Source organism: Parasteatoda tepidariorum, chromosome 6 (genome assembly GCF_043381705.1).
Source record: "Parasteatoda tepidariorum isolate YZ-2023 chromosome 6, CAS_Ptep_4.0, whole genome shotgun sequence".
In the NCBI taxonomy this organism is placed as follows: domain Eukaryota; kingdom Metazoa; phylum Arthropoda; class Arachnida; order Araneae; family Theridiidae; genus Parasteatoda; species Parasteatoda tepidariorum.
Window position 1 is genome coordinate 88,324,214 of NC_092209.1, and position 16,008 is coordinate 88,340,221.

Sequence of the window (16,008 nt, forward strand, 5' to 3'; positions counted from 1 at the left end):
TTTCTAACAATTAAGAAGTGCAAAATTTTGAATCCTTTGCAAATCAAGCTATAATGATAAAAGTTAAGTATCACTATTTTCAATAAGTATATTACAATATTTCTGTATGAATGTATATCCTTCTATAAGAATACATGTATATAGTTGCAAAATCAATAGCAATCATTTACAACATTCATTTATAAAGGCAATTATGTGAAAATAATATATTATCCGCTATATGCCATAAATTAAAGAAAACAGTAGGTTTTTGAAAATTTTTACTGGTAAAAACACGGTTTTTACCACTGTCATGTCAAAAACCAGTTTTTGACGGCAAAACCCAACCCTGATATATATATTACATGTTCAACTCCGTAGCCTTGTATTGTTAAACCCTATCCATAAGACAAAGGAACTCCTGCATCAAGTATTGGGAGAAATTTGCCTTCGTGGAGGACTAATTGATGGAACTAATCAGCATTTGCTTTATATGTAGAGGAAAACCACGAAATCCTCCCTCGGTAAGCCTGATGGCAAGGGGACTCTAAAACATGATCTGTGTACCAATGAGTACATTTTTACGTCAGCGCTGTTGTCGGTGCAAGCCGGATGCGGAATTCGTATCGACCAGCTATCGCAAGGTTCGAACCAGGCTCAAATCACAGCGATGTCTGCGAAAAAAATTACATTTATATAGATTCTTACATTATTTTAAATTTTATTTTTGTCGAGATTTCTATCCTGGCTACAGGTCTGCGTAAATACGGGATTCAATGAAATAGAGTTCATTAAGAATGAATTGAATTATTTGTATCGCCGCTAATGATGAAATAAGGGAAAGTAATCCTCTCGTGTGACGTCACGGAGAAAGATGACGTTTGTCAGATGTCACCTGTATGGCTGTTTTCTTCTCCTGTCACAACAAATCATCCTGTGGGATCGCCATGTTTTCTTTGCGAAATTTCATCCTGTGTCGTAAGTGCTTCTTCTCTTTATTAAGTTTTCATTTATTGCTAGCGATCTGGAAATATCTATATAACTTTTGAGGGACAAACTCTTTACATTCTAGTTAACTTCAAACTCTTTAACTTCAAGTTAAATCTAGTTCTCATTAAGTTCGGTAAAGTTTCCCCTTACAAAACGGCTAAATAATAAAAAAGAAATTAAGGAAAAAATACAATTATTAATAGATTATTATCAAATATTTTTTATTTTTTCAATTCATATTATTAGTTCACACTCTCCCTATATATCTTGTTCAAATTTTCAATCGTTAATAAAATACATTTTATTTATCCACTCAACTTCAAATACATTTTCTTTTAAACTTGCAGTGAATGACACTTGATGTGAATACAGTTTTTTCTTTTTTAAATATTAAATAATTCATTAAATAGGGATGAGCGAAAAACGAAATGGAATTTTCTGATGGGTTAAGCGTTAGTTTTTAATTTGACTATAAGCGATTCAGTTTTGCACCTTCTAACTTATAGCTCTATTTGAACAAAAAAAAAAAAAAAAAAAAAAAAAAAANGAACAAAAAAAAAAACAGTACGAGGTAGCACGTGTGGTAAACGTCACCCAATTTACACTTTTATAGTTATCTGATACCAAGCGGATTTTTATTTCAATTGGGTATACTATAGCCTACGTCACAGGTTGTGTTATTCCTACTAAATTTAACCCATGAACGGCATTTTCTGCCAGCATAACTTCAAGCCACAAATAAACAAACGAAGTGTTTGATCGTTTAAATAGCTGCTCGCCAGATTTTATTGCATTATAAAGAAAAGTAATTGATATTCGATTTCTGATTAATAATTGATTTATGTGGATAGTGGCATAGAATTTAGCATTGCGTCATGGTAAATGTTATTCCTACTAAGTGGAAGTAGTTGTGTTTTTTTTTATATTATACCCAAGTCCTACTATTAGTTCAAAATCTTGTTCACATTTTTAATCTTTAATAAAATACTTTTTATTCATCCACATACAAATACAGTTTTATATATAGTGGACGACTCTTGACGTTAACACAGTTTTTTTTAAATATTAATTCATTTATTAAATTTAATTCATTAATTTTATATTAAATTTAGAGAAAAAAATTTCAGTTATTTAATAAAAAGTGACTGAAATATTTTTTTTTCTTGCTGACCTAAGTAGAATTGATTGAAATTGAATTGAATTTTTTTTTAAATATTACTTGTTTTATCTGAAAATCAATTTTCTACTATTGACTGGTATGTATTAAAACTATGCATTATATGAAATTGCAGGTAAAATAATATTTTGCACAATTTTTAAAATAAAAGAGAATACTGAGAGAAAAATTAAAGTGAGAAAAATAATAGGATTATTTTATAAGTCCAGATCTCTAAAAACTTTTCGTTTGTTTTCTTACTTCAGTATTGTGCTATATAGAAGAAATTGTTACGAATAAAATTTTGTGAATGCTTTGATTACTATTATTGAGATATGCTGGGGTCGCTTGTTTAAATTATATATTTGATTTTTTCAGCGTTAAAAAGATACGGTTAAAAAGTTGTAAATCTAACATATATCGATCCTTAAATATGAGGAATTCAAATCAAATAAATGCAATTTTAATTAGCTTTGACTACAGTTAAAATTTTTATCACAACTTCAGAAACTTTCGTAAAAAAATGGAAAAATATTTTTAATTTAATCTCTGACTTACCCATTTTCCACTTTGTATTTAACATTTGTTTTTAAATCGATTTTCTTTCCCTCTTTTTCTAAAAAACCACAGACATATCCATATAGGGCTTTTATTTTTATATTAACAACCATCATTGGACAGTCGACCCAATTTAGGGTTCACGACTTTTAATGATCAGCCTTGTAATTTTTGAACCCAATCCGGAAGACAAGGGAACTCCTGGATCTAGTATCGGGAGAAATTTGCCTTCGTGGAGGACTTTCTGATGGAACTAACATACTTTTGCGTTCCATGGAGAGGAAACCCACGAAGACCTTCCACGGTTAACCTGACTGTAACGCATGATACGTCTACCGATGAGGATATTTTACGACAGTTCTGTGGTCGGTGCGAGTCAGATGCGGAATCCCTATCGACCAGCCATCACTGGGATTCGAACCCGATTCACCTCGTTGGAAGGTGAATGCTCATTTACCTGAGCCATTACTGCTGAAAAATTTAATATTATTTAAATGATTCAATATTTAAATTAAAAGTTTACTTGCATTTCATTATTTGCATATATATATATGGGTCATTCTCACAAAAACAGTCATTTTCATGTCCCCAGTATATTTTATGTTTGTTTTACAGCTTACGAAAAAAAAAATTTCAGGGAAAGTGTCCTTCAGAATGCAAGCTAACAAAAGAATAAAAATAAAATTATCAATTTTTATTTTTTATTAATTTTAGGTAATAAAAATATACCAATATGTCATTCCCTCACTTGTCCCCACTGCTGATTTAAAAAAAGAAAAAAATTGTTTCTGAAATAAAAATTTTTTTTTTACAAATTCGTGTTTTTTATTTCAGAATACTGAAATATAGAATTCAGAAAATCAATTTTATATACTATAGGTGATAAAAATATTAACACAGCACTATTTTAAACTTTGTCCCCAGTGTTTCGCGTCATTCCCTCACAACAATTATCTTATCACTTGCAATCTTCTTAGAATAAAAATATTTTAATAAAAACTTCAGAAGTTAACAACTGGCATCATAGAACAAAATTGCAGTTTGTTTCCGTCTTCAATTTAAAGAAGCTTTGCTGTGAAATAAATTTGAATGAATCAGACCAGGTAAAATGTTTTACATTTGTCATTCCCTCATGTCATTTTTTAGAGTAAAATAAAATACAACTTCATCGAGAAAGTGGATAATTATATGTTGCTTTCTTGTATGAATATAATTGTATGTGATTGACTTCAGAAATTAATTAGGCCTAACTGNACTACGTCAAAACGAGTACTGGTTTGGAAACGGGCTTGTTCCGGCCACACAAAGAAACGAGCACAGCGTTACGGAACCGATTGAAGGCGATGTAAAGAAAACGGAATAGTTAAGAGCCCATTATGCCTCGATTATTAACATATAATGTCAAGGGTTGTTTTTTTCCTGTAGAAAGATTAATTAATTAAGCAAATATTTACGTTTTGACTATTAGGTCTGCTAAAATATATATTTTATACAGCATTAATTTTTATTTCAAATACGTTAATTAATTGCTGACACAAAAGCTTACTTTTTGTGTTTTTTTTCTCTTGATGGATTTGGTTCTTTTGACAAACAAAGTACGGACCACAATCTGGAAAACATGGTCCCAATTATACAATCGAGATGTTTGGGCGACCTAATGTTGACTTAATTTTAGCGTACTTCATCCTACCTCTGGAATTTTCTAAATCGAAAACTTTTTCACACACAGTTTTTAAATTGATTTATCTTAAGATAAATTTTACGAAATTTTTTTCTTTCTAATTATTATTATTTTATTTCCATAGGGATGAAAAAAATTTAAAATTGTAAAATATAGAAATTTTTTACCAACTATAACAATTTTGAAAGAGAGTTTACCAAAAAATGGTCAATAGTTTCTATGTCTTTGAATTGCGATTTTGAATTATCGGTCGCTTAATTGTAAAAAAAAGCTATAATTATAAACCTTCCTTTCTCAAGCAAATTGCTCAAGATTCGAGGATTGCGTGCTGGGGTGTAACCTCTAATATTTTATTTTATAACCGTCGTTGAGAAGCTAAAACCCAATTTTTTGGGGTTTACGTCTACTAATGCTCAACTTAGTAGCCATTTTGAACCCAATCGAGAAGACAAGGGATCTTCAGGATCAAGCATCGAGGGAAATTTGCCTTCTTGGAGGATTTATTGTTAAATCTAACCGCATTTGCGTCACATGAAGAGAAAGACCACGAGAACCTCTTACGGTTAGCCTGACGGTAAGGGGACTCTACCCATGATCCGTCAACCACTGAGGATATTTCACATCTGCACTGTGGTCGGTGAAAGCCGGATGCGGAATTCGTATCCAGTAGCCATCGCTGGGATTCGAACCCAGTTCATCTCATTGGAAGGCTAAAAATCCCCTGAGCCATCGCTGCTCGCACTAAAGTATTAGTGAAGTATTAGTGCTCAAATATTCGTATGAAGTATTAGTGCGTAGTGAAGTATTAGTGCTCAATCCTTTGAACCATGAAAATTTGCACTTGGGTCATTATCATTTGAACAAAATATATTTAGGGTAATATTTTTTTCCACACTGTTTTTTTTTAAATTTATGAAACACTGTATTAACGGGCCACACAAGTTTCATTCTGAATATATTTCATCTCATACTTCTGCCATGATTACAAATAGATGCCATTTTCCATTTATTTTTCTCGTTTAGTCAACTATTTATTTAAAAGTAAAACTTGATTTAATATTAAAGTGAAACATTATTAGCTTGTATGAGTAATTATTTTTTTTTCAGTTTCAATTGTTGCAATCGTACTTGGTGTGCTTTTGAACCTTTTCATACAGTGGATTTGCTCAACTCCTGGAATTATCAGAAAACCTCTGCCAAAATATGATTACATCGTGGGTAAGTTTCCTCACCATTAGCGCTAAACATACCATTACCGGTCAAATGACCGTTTAAGAACTTTTGCATCGAAAATGCGCTTATCATCTTATCGTTTTTGCACATTTGACTTCATGACTTTTTCTAACAATTATATACAATTAATACTCTATTATTATTATTATTTGTATTTTTTTTGTATCGAATTACATGTCAAATATCTATTTCCACCACTGCCGGTCATTTGACCGGGACAACAATTTATTGATATATAAGGTAATCGGATCAGAAATTACGATGTAATGCGTGCTCAACGTGTTGCATTCGATGAGTTTCACATTTCTACAAAGACTGTTGAATGGTTAGTTCAATCACAATAACTGAGAATTCAAATTTCAATAAAGTACCTAAAAGTTTAGATTGGCATTTTTGTGTCAGAAAAAGTGACAAAAACTAAATGTATTGATAAGTAGCTTATATTTTATTTGGATAGCTTTACTTCATTTCTAACTATATGTCAGTTTTCATCCAGAAAAACCTCGAAACAACCAAGACAGCACAAGTTCTTAGAAGAAATAATATTAATTATAAGAATAATTATAAAAATTATAATCTTATATATTCTTATGGACGCCCAGTGGCTGAGTGGTAGCGCTTCGCTCTCCCGTGGCACAGGTTCTGGGTTCGATCCGCGGGCCGGGCAAGGTTGACTCAGCCTTTCATCCCTTCAGTGGGTTGATAAATGAGTACCAAGCATGCTTGAGAACTAAACACTGGGGGTTACGCGTTCGGCTGACCACCTAACCGGAACCCCAGCACCCCAGAGCCCAAGGTCAAGAAAACTGAGATGGGCAGCACAGTAGGCTTTGGCCCTCTATGGGCTGTCGCGCCACTGAGTTTAGTTTAGTTTGGTTTATATATTCTTATAATTATAAGAATAATTATAAGAATCATAGAAATAATTAGAAGAAATATGTTTGCGGAAAATGTACTATGGAAACACCCTGTGTATGTAAAAAATGCGTTCAGCAATGAATTAAAAATTCTTGTTCTTTGTGTTTGTAATACATAAACATTGGCAATATACAATTAATTATAATAAAGTTTTTCTGTTTTTTTCCTTCCTAACACCCATTCAATCAAGAAGTCCAGTCATTTAACGGTGGAAATAGGTATATTGATTATTATGGAAAATACCCTGACTAGGAATAANAATTACGATGAAATGCGTGTTCAACGTGTTGCATTCGATGAGTTTCACATTTCTACAAAGACTGTTGAATAGTTAGTTCAATCAGAATAACTGTGAATTCAAATTTCAAGAAAGTACCTAGCATTTTAGATTGGCATTTTTATGTCAGAAAAAGTGACAAAAACTAAATGTATTGATAAGTAGCTTGTATTTTAATTGGATAGCTTTACTTCATTTCTAACTAAATGTCAGTTTTCACCCAGAAAAATCTCGAGACAACCAAGACAGCACAAGTTCTTAGAAGAAATAATATTAATTATAAGAATAATTATAAAAATTATAATCTTATATATTCTTATGGACGCTCAGTGGCTGAGTGGTAGCGCTTCGCTCTCCCGTGGCACAGGTTCTGGGTTCGATCCTCGGGCCGGGCTAGGTTGACTCAGCCTTTCATCCCTTCAGTGGATCGATAAATGAGTACCAAGCATGCTTGAGAACTAAACACTGGGGGTTACGTGCTCGGCTGACCACCTAACCGGAACCCCAGCACCGCAGAGCCCGAGGTCAAGAAAACTGAGATGGGCAGCACAGTAGGCTTTGGCCCTCTATGGGCTGTCGCGCCACTGAGTTTAGTTTAGTTTATATATTCTTATAATTATAAGAATAATTATAAGAATTATAGAAATAATTAGAAGAAATATGTTTGCGGAAAATGTACTATGGAAACACCCTGTGTATGTAAAAAATGCGTTCAGCAATGAATTAAAAATTCTTGTTCTTTGTGTTTGTAATACATAAAAATTGGCAATATACAATTAATTATAATAAAGTTTTTCTGTTTATTTCCTTCCTAACACCCATTCAATCAAGAAGTCCAGTCATTTAACGGTAGAAATAGGTATATTGATTATTATGGATTATTATTGATAATATTTATACACCAATTAATCCTTATAAGGTTTTAGATTGTCCACGCAAGTAGAAAAATTATTTTCAGACTTGAAAATTTCTAAAACAACCGCAGTTGTAGCGAGGCAGCTCTAGCTATTTATCGATAATTTTGCAAATCATGAAATTTCTCATAAATTTGTGCAATCGTACGCTTCATCTTTTGCACCTCATTAATTTTGCACCTCATAAATTTTACAACTCACAGATTTTGCACCTGATGAAATTTCGCACCTCATAAATTTTGCACCTCATGAAATTTCGCACCTCATAAATTTTGCGCCTCATAAAATTTTGCACCTCATAAAGGTTTCACCTCATGAAATTTTGCACCTCATAAAAGTTTGCACCTCATATGTCTGGCACCTTATAAAATTTTTGCACCTCATAAAGGTTTCCAACTCATATATTTTTGCACCTCATAAAACTTTGCACCTCATAAAATTTTGTACCTCATGAAATTTCGCACCTCATAAAAGTTTGCACCTCATATATTTTTGCACCTCATAAAAGTTTGCGCCTCATAAGTCTGGCACCTTATAAAATTTTTGCATCTCATGAAATTTTGCACCTCATAAAAGTTTGCACCTCATACATTTTGCACCTCATAAACTTTGCACCCCATGAAATGTTGCACCTCATAAAAGTTTGCACCTCATATATTTTTGCACCTCATGAAATTTGCACCTTATAAAATTTTGCGCCTCATAACTTTTGCAACGCCGATTTGAACACGCCTTCTTCGATGGATAGTTCACATTGTAATTCCTTATAATGTTTTTTCAAAAGATGATCATAGTTCTTAAACCATTTCTTATGTAAATATTTGCCTCATCTTTTGTAGACATTCGCAGTCGCCCTCATAAATAAATAAGCAGAGACCTAAATATTTGATGTAACTACGTCAAAACGAGTACTGGTTTGGAAACGGGCTTGTTCCGGCCACACAAAGAAACGAGCACAGCGTTACGGAACCGATTGAAGGCGATGTAAAGAAAACGGAATAGTTAAGAGCCCATTATGCCTCGATTATTAACATATAATGTCAAGGGTTGTTTTTTTCCTGTAGAAAGATTAATTAATTAAGCAAATATTTACGTTTTGACTATTAGGTCTGCTAAAACTCAGATCTGTCGCTAAATTCAGTTAATGAACTTTATGACGTCACAAAATAAAAAGATCACCCTTCAAACTTTTCTCAACCATTGTTAAATTTAATAAAAATAAATGGTCCAAAAAAAAAAGATAATCAAAACGTGAAATTAACATTGAAAGGCTCTCTAATAGGATCCTCGATTTATTCCCTTACATAATTCAAAAATCCGCCAAACTCCGAAAAAGCACGCTTTTGCGTCTGATATTGTAACTTAAAATATTCTCTACACAAATGGATGGCAAACTATTCTGAGCTACAGCACCATTTTTTAATCCCGCAGTGGACTGATCGTAAGGGCACCGTCCCCAGTAGAACACCGAAGTCAAGTATCACTGGTTGCGGTCAGTGAGCGGGTGGGTGACCACTTTGATCAGCCTGCTTAGGGGTCGAGGGTGTGCGGTATCGGTCCTCGTTAAACTGTTCTACCATAAAGTGCTCGACTTCGCGCAGGTCGTCGGTTTTCCGAAGCAACGGATTCATTCCCTCAGCAGAGGTTCAGGATGACATGTCTTCGGATCGTCCTCAGGGATGTTTCCCAGACCGTCGCCAATAGCTCATTGTGCAGCTCTACTGTGACTTAAATGAAGTACCTACCTATAGTTCGTTCACCATTAGTTTGCACTTGACTCCACCTCCTCGGACGTAGAGTTCAGCGTGGGAGTAAGAGGAGAAACGTCTCCGCGCTTGAAATTGAGACACCCTTAACGCGCGCCAAACACTAACAGCGAATTCTTGTTCAGTCACTTACTTCGCTTCATCATCTGCTATTATACCTTTTGTTACTCTAGATAATGAAATATATTGCAGCAAAATGTCTCAAAAAGGACAAACTATTCACTCAAAAGAGAGAAATATCAAATTTATAAAATATTTTATAATTAAAAAAAAATGCTCATAAAGGTTGAGAAATAAATATTTATGTCATACGATCACCAAATAGCAACCTTGTTTTGGGTTGTTCACAACCTTCTCCCCAAAATAGCGAATTAGTATCGTCTGATACCACGTGATAAAGGCGGAGCCAAGTGCCAACTCCTGGTGAGCGAACTGTACCTCCATATCATTTTTAACCCGACTGCTAAACGAAAAAAAAAAATTAAGACATTTATTGTCTATAAACTCAATGTTTCTAGTAAATATAAAATCAATGTTAATGCAATTTACCAAAAATGCCTGCGTAGGCTACTAGTATTTCATGATATTGGCAATCAACAAGATAGCATGTAATCTGTACTTAACTATGCAAATTGGTTTTTGTTGTGTAGTGGGTGGAGGGACAGCTGGTTGTGTGGTGGCCCGCAGATTGTGGGAGAGAACAAATGCCTCTGTACTCTTGATTGAAGCAGGCAGTACACCCTCTTGGATGGCATCCATACCCCTTCTAGCCCCCGCTCTCCAGCACACCTCCAGTGACTGGGCTTACAAGACCACATCTCAGAAGTACTCACAAAAAGGACTTCTCAATGCAGTAAGTACAGCCATTTCTTTTGCTTTATTTGGGGGTATAATTATTGTTACTGTTCAGTATACTATTGTGACATTATACTTCATATAGGTTATCCGCTCACCTGGAAAGTCATGAAAAAATCATGAATTTCGGTATTGAACAAAATTTGTCATGAAATGTTATGATTTTAACTATTATGTTTAAAATAAAAAATCAAGGATTTAGGTCGCCAAAAAATCAAATTTTTAAAATGGAATGTATCCCCTCCCCCCCCAATTTCATGATGTTCCGAATATCTGAGTTTGTAACAAAATCCCCACTCACCGTCATATTTTGTTGAAACATGAAATGTTTGTATCATGTTCATTGAAAATTATGGTGTTCTTTTAAAAAATGAAAGAAACATTTCTAAAAACATTCTAAAAAACATTTCTAAAGCGAATTATCTTTTAAACTTCTGTTTTTTCAGAATTTCTATTATTATTTTTTATTTTATTTTATCAATTTAAAATTCGATTTGAAGCAAGCCAGCAGGCGAATCTTTTTTATTGAATGAGAACAGAAAAATCAGGAGTATTTCTTTTCTTTCCGATGAACAAGAAAAGTATCTTTAGAATATAATTCTGCAGAAAAAAAAGAAAATTATTTGCTTTTGTATTTTTTCAGCTATTTTATTGATTCAGCTCTTTCTTTACTGTTTTTTAAATTTAAAATCTATAAATATGAGAATGCAGTGTATAACAGTTTTGGTTATACCTATCATTTCAATGAATGTTATTATAATGCTTTTTTAAATGTATTGTTGTGTTTTTGTGGGAGAAAATAGTAACTTCGTTAAGTTATAAAACATTCTTGGAATTAGTGATGGAATGTCAGGAAAAGTCATGGATTTGAAAATCGAAAATATAGCAGATACCCTGTTCATATGAAATTTGAGACCTCAGAAAAGGTTCAAAATTTTTTTTAGCAATAAAAGGATAATAAATTTTCTTTGAGCAGCGATGGAGATAGAGTACTCGTCTACCTATGCGAGCACACAAGTTCGAGCCCCAGCGATGGCTGCTTCCTGCTCGCACCGACCACCGTGCTGACGGAAAATATTCTCAATGCTAGACGAAACATAAGTTAATTTCCTTGCCGTCAGGTTAACCGTAGGAAGTTTCCGTGGTTTTCTTCTCCATGCAGCGCAACTACGGGTTAGCTACGCCAAAAAGTCTCCACGAAAGCCTGTTTATCTCAATCTTTAATAACTAAAAAATCTGGAATTAAATATCCATTTTCGAACTCAATTTATGTGAACTATTTTAATACATAATAATTTTTAAGCCCAAACTAAACAATGGACTAAATATGTCTAATTTTGGTTCTGAAATAATTCTAGTTTAGCATGAATTCGAATAAAAATAAAGCATGTTCAATTTTCACTAGATTTTATTTTTATATTGTTTTCACCATGAGTATTTCTCATTCAGTGTATTTCAGTGTATGAAAGCAACTTTTTTAAATCGAAAAAATAAATAATAAATTAATAAAAATAAAATTAGTAATAAAATTACTAAACTGTAAAAATATTTAAATAACTAATTTTATGTAGATCTTAAAATAATTAAATTGAGCAAATATCGAATCTTCTAAATTATAATTACGTCAAATATGAATATTTTTTATAAATATAGATAGTGTACGTTATATCCGCCGTTAATATATACAGCGAAGAGCCATTACATTATGACCGCCCTCCATCTATAACAATGGACTCGCCCAGGTTTTCATGGTTTCTCGCCCAGGAACAATGTTCTCATGAGGCACATTAGGACCCATAATCCTCATAGAACAATCCCTGACGTCTGTAAGGTACTTGAACATAGTAGTTGCAGACCAGGTTCACCCATTCATGGCAACAGTTTTTCCTGCTGGGGATGGTGTTTACCTACAGGATAATGCACCATGTCATAAGGGTCGAATCGTCATGGATTGGTTCGAGGAACATTCCAGTGACTTTCAAGTCATGTCTTGGCCCCCAAATTCACCTGACCTTAATCCAATAGAGCATTTGTGGTCCTACTTGGAAAACCAAATTCGTGCTGCCACGCTACCCCCTCGCAATGTGAGGGAATTGCAGGACCAGTTGGTGAGCGCTTGGGACCAGATACCTCAGACTACCTATCAGCACCTTGTGGAATCAATGCCACGGCGGGTGCTAGCAGTTTTGAGGGCTAAAGTTATTAGCAGGGTGGTCATAATGTAATGGCTCTTCTGTGTATATATTCAGAATCTCTATCAGAATCTAAGAAATTAGTATATAATCAAGAAAAACCGAACAAACAAAAACGTTATAGGGAGTTGAAGATTTATTAACGAGGAAAGCAAGATTGAAGAAATCACAATCTGTTTGATTGCCTCTTTCACAAGAATACGAAATAACTTTAGTTTTTTCTGGAGATACATCAGAAAATATATTTTCGAAGCATTAACTGTGTATAATGACTTCTAATTTATTGCAATACAAGCACTGATTTGAAGTTTCGTTATTTTTTTAATTTTTTAAAATTATGATATTAAAGTGCCTTCACATAAGCTTCAGTAATTTTGTAAACAACAACTATAAGTTTTATTGAAACAAATTACTGAGAAATTATTTCATAATGTTTCTAGTAAATATAAAATCAATGTTAATGCAATTTACCAAAAATGCCTGCGTAGGCTACTAGTATTTCATGATATTGGCAATCAGCAAAATTACTGAAGTATTTTTAACTGCTAAGATTGCATAACAGAAAATCTGCAGGTAACTGTGGATATTTAATTTGTGGCGATTTTAATGCTCATCATGACTTCTGGGGATATAACAACAGTGATGCCAGGGGCGATGCTTTACTAGATTTCATAACATCTAATGATTTGAAAATTCTTAATATCCAGCCAGCGACACCGACATTAGTAACCTCCTTAACTTCATTATTTCCTGATCTTACTTTAACAAATAATCCAGATGTTTTAACATCCACAACATGGAATGTAATGGATATAAACAGTAATTCTGACCATAAGTACATATTTATCCTAGTAAATAACTCATACTCTTTTTCCTCATTCACGCGATTCAAAACGAAATACGGAAATCATAATAAGTTCAGAAAAGTTTTTTCAACTTTTAACCTAGACCTAATAGATGATTTAAATACAATTCAAAATCATTCAGACCTAAACAATTTTACGAATAACTTAATTAATAAAATTTTTATAAGTTGTCAACAAACTTACAAAACTATCTTTTTCATCGTCCAACAAATGCCACTTGATGGACAACACAGTTAACAATTTATAAAAAAGAACTGCAAGCAATTAAAAGACGCTTTCAAAGATCAAATGATATAGAGGTTATTAATAAATATAAAACAATTTATAAGAAAAAAAGAGCAGAGTATAAAAAACATATTATACTAGCTAAATATAAAAGTTGGCAGATTCTTTGCGAAAATACTAAGAATATTTACGGTGCCCATTATAAATCTTCATTCAGAACAAATTCATATCCAACAATACTCACAAATATATACAACAACAATTCTCAACTTGACGAAGCAAGCAGCATTCTCAAAAATCTTTATCCTGACGATAATATTATTCCTACACGTCCACTAATTTACAGTAATAACACACCGGATCCCCCATTCACACACAATGAGCTACAACGCCTAATTAAAACTCTTAACAGCAAAAAAGCATCCGGCATCTATGGAATAGATTACATTGTAGTTAAAATTTTATTCTCATTTTTCAGTACTTTAATACTTAAATTTTTCAACAAATGTCTCGCTCTAAATTATTTTCCAGATCATTTTAAGAAAGGTCAGGTTTTACTTTTTCTAAAAAAGGGCAAAGATCCAAAACATTTAACATCTTATCGCCCAATAACCCTTCTACCTTGCTTGGGAAAATTTCTGGAAAAACTTATTATTAATAGACTAAATTTTCATTTGGAAAATTTAAACGCACTTTCAGATTTTCAATACGGTTTCAGATTCGGCAAGTCNAAGATCCAAAGCATTTAACATCTTATCGCCCAATCACCCTTCTACCTTGCTTGGGTAAATTTCTGGAAAAACTTATTATTAAAAGACTAAATTTTCATTTGGAAAATGTAAACGCACTTTCAGATTTTCAATACGGTTTCAGATTCGGCAAGTCAGTCCATTTAGCTTTGGATAATTTTAAAAATAACTTAACACACCTAAAAAATAATTACAAACACGTTGCAGCTATATCTTTAGATATTAAAAGTGCTTTTGACAACGTTCAATTTAGTATAATTAATTATGAGTTGTCAAAACATCATATTCCCTCTAATCTTTGCCTTTTCATAGAAAGTATAAACACAAATAGACAAGCAATTGTTTCAACAGATCAAGGTTACGTAACTAAAAACATTTTACAAGGTTGTCCCCAGGGGTCACGTATTGGTCCTACAGCATGGAATCTTACTATCAATAGTTTGCTTAACATAAATTCTGAAAATTATATGATCCAAGCTTTTGCAGACGATCTGATTATACTGACTTTTGCCAACTCAAGAAGAAATTTGGAAGAGATTACAAATAATTCCCTGAATGAAATTCACGCATGGCTTATTCAAATGCTCTAAATCTCTCTATAGAAAAAATAGTTTACATCCACTTTTATAACACAGATCGCAGTGCAATATTTAAAATCAATAATATTAAAATTAAACATTCTAATCATTTTAAATATCTAGGAGTAGTCATTGATAAAAAATTAAACTGGGGTTCTCACATTAATCTTTTAAAACAAAAATCTAAAATATTAGTAATAAATCTTAAAAATATTAAAATTCGCTTCAAAAAATCAACCAAAAATCATGGGGTATCAACCAAAAAGCGAGAAAATTAATATACAATACAGTAATAATTAGCTCATGGTTGCAACCTATGGGCTACGAATATCTCTCCACGTATTTATAGCACTTTACAATCTATTCAAAGAAAATTTCTTTTAAACATGAGTAGAGCATATTATTCTACCCCAACGGCAGCACTTCAAGTACTAACAAATATTCCTCCTTTTTCAGAACAGATTATGTCAATATCTTGTTCAACAACCGTAACTCACCTCAAAAAAGATGCCAAATTTAATAATATAACGTATAATACACTAGACTATGAGAAAAAGCTAAAAATACCACATCGCCATCCTTCTTTTCACACAATTAACAAAATAACTTTAGTAGAACAGAATAATTTTGATTTTAACAGAAAAACAAACTATTTTACAGATGGCTCGAAGACAAATACAGGCACAGCTTTCGCTTTCCTCAATATTACACATTCACAAAGCTACACATTAGACAAGGAAAATTCAGTCTTTCAAGCCGAACAGTTGGCAATCTTTGAATGCATTAAATACATTAAGAGCACTGAAAACTTCAATAATAACGATACTTATGTAATCTGGTCAGACTCAAAATCATCAATATCATCAATACTTGATTTTGGCACAAGTAATAGAATTTCTTTTGATATTCAACAAGAACTACAACACACATCAATTCAAATTTCCTGGATTAAAGCACACAGCAATAGAGTAGGTAATGAAAAAGCAGATGATTTAGCTAAACAATCTACGAGACAACCGAAAAATTATGTATACCCACTTCCAGTTTCATATCTTAAACGACGTATTAAAG

General features: G+C 32.8%; 1 protein-coding gene across 1 annotated transcript in view; it reads left to right on the plus strand.

Moving 5' to 3' along the window:
• Positions 1-756: 756 nt before the first annotated feature.
• LOC107453228 (neither inactivation nor afterpotential protein G-like) overlaps positions 757-16,008 on the plus strand; it is a gene marked incomplete in the record, with an annotated part of 34,563 nt that continues 19,311 nt past the window's right edge. Inside the window, 3 exon segments of the mRNA XM_071182824.1 lie at positions 757-957; positions 5,472-5,582; positions 10,123-10,325. Of these exon segments, the coding sequence (XP_071038925.1) occupies positions 879-957; positions 5,472-5,582; positions 10,123-10,325 (393 nt within the window).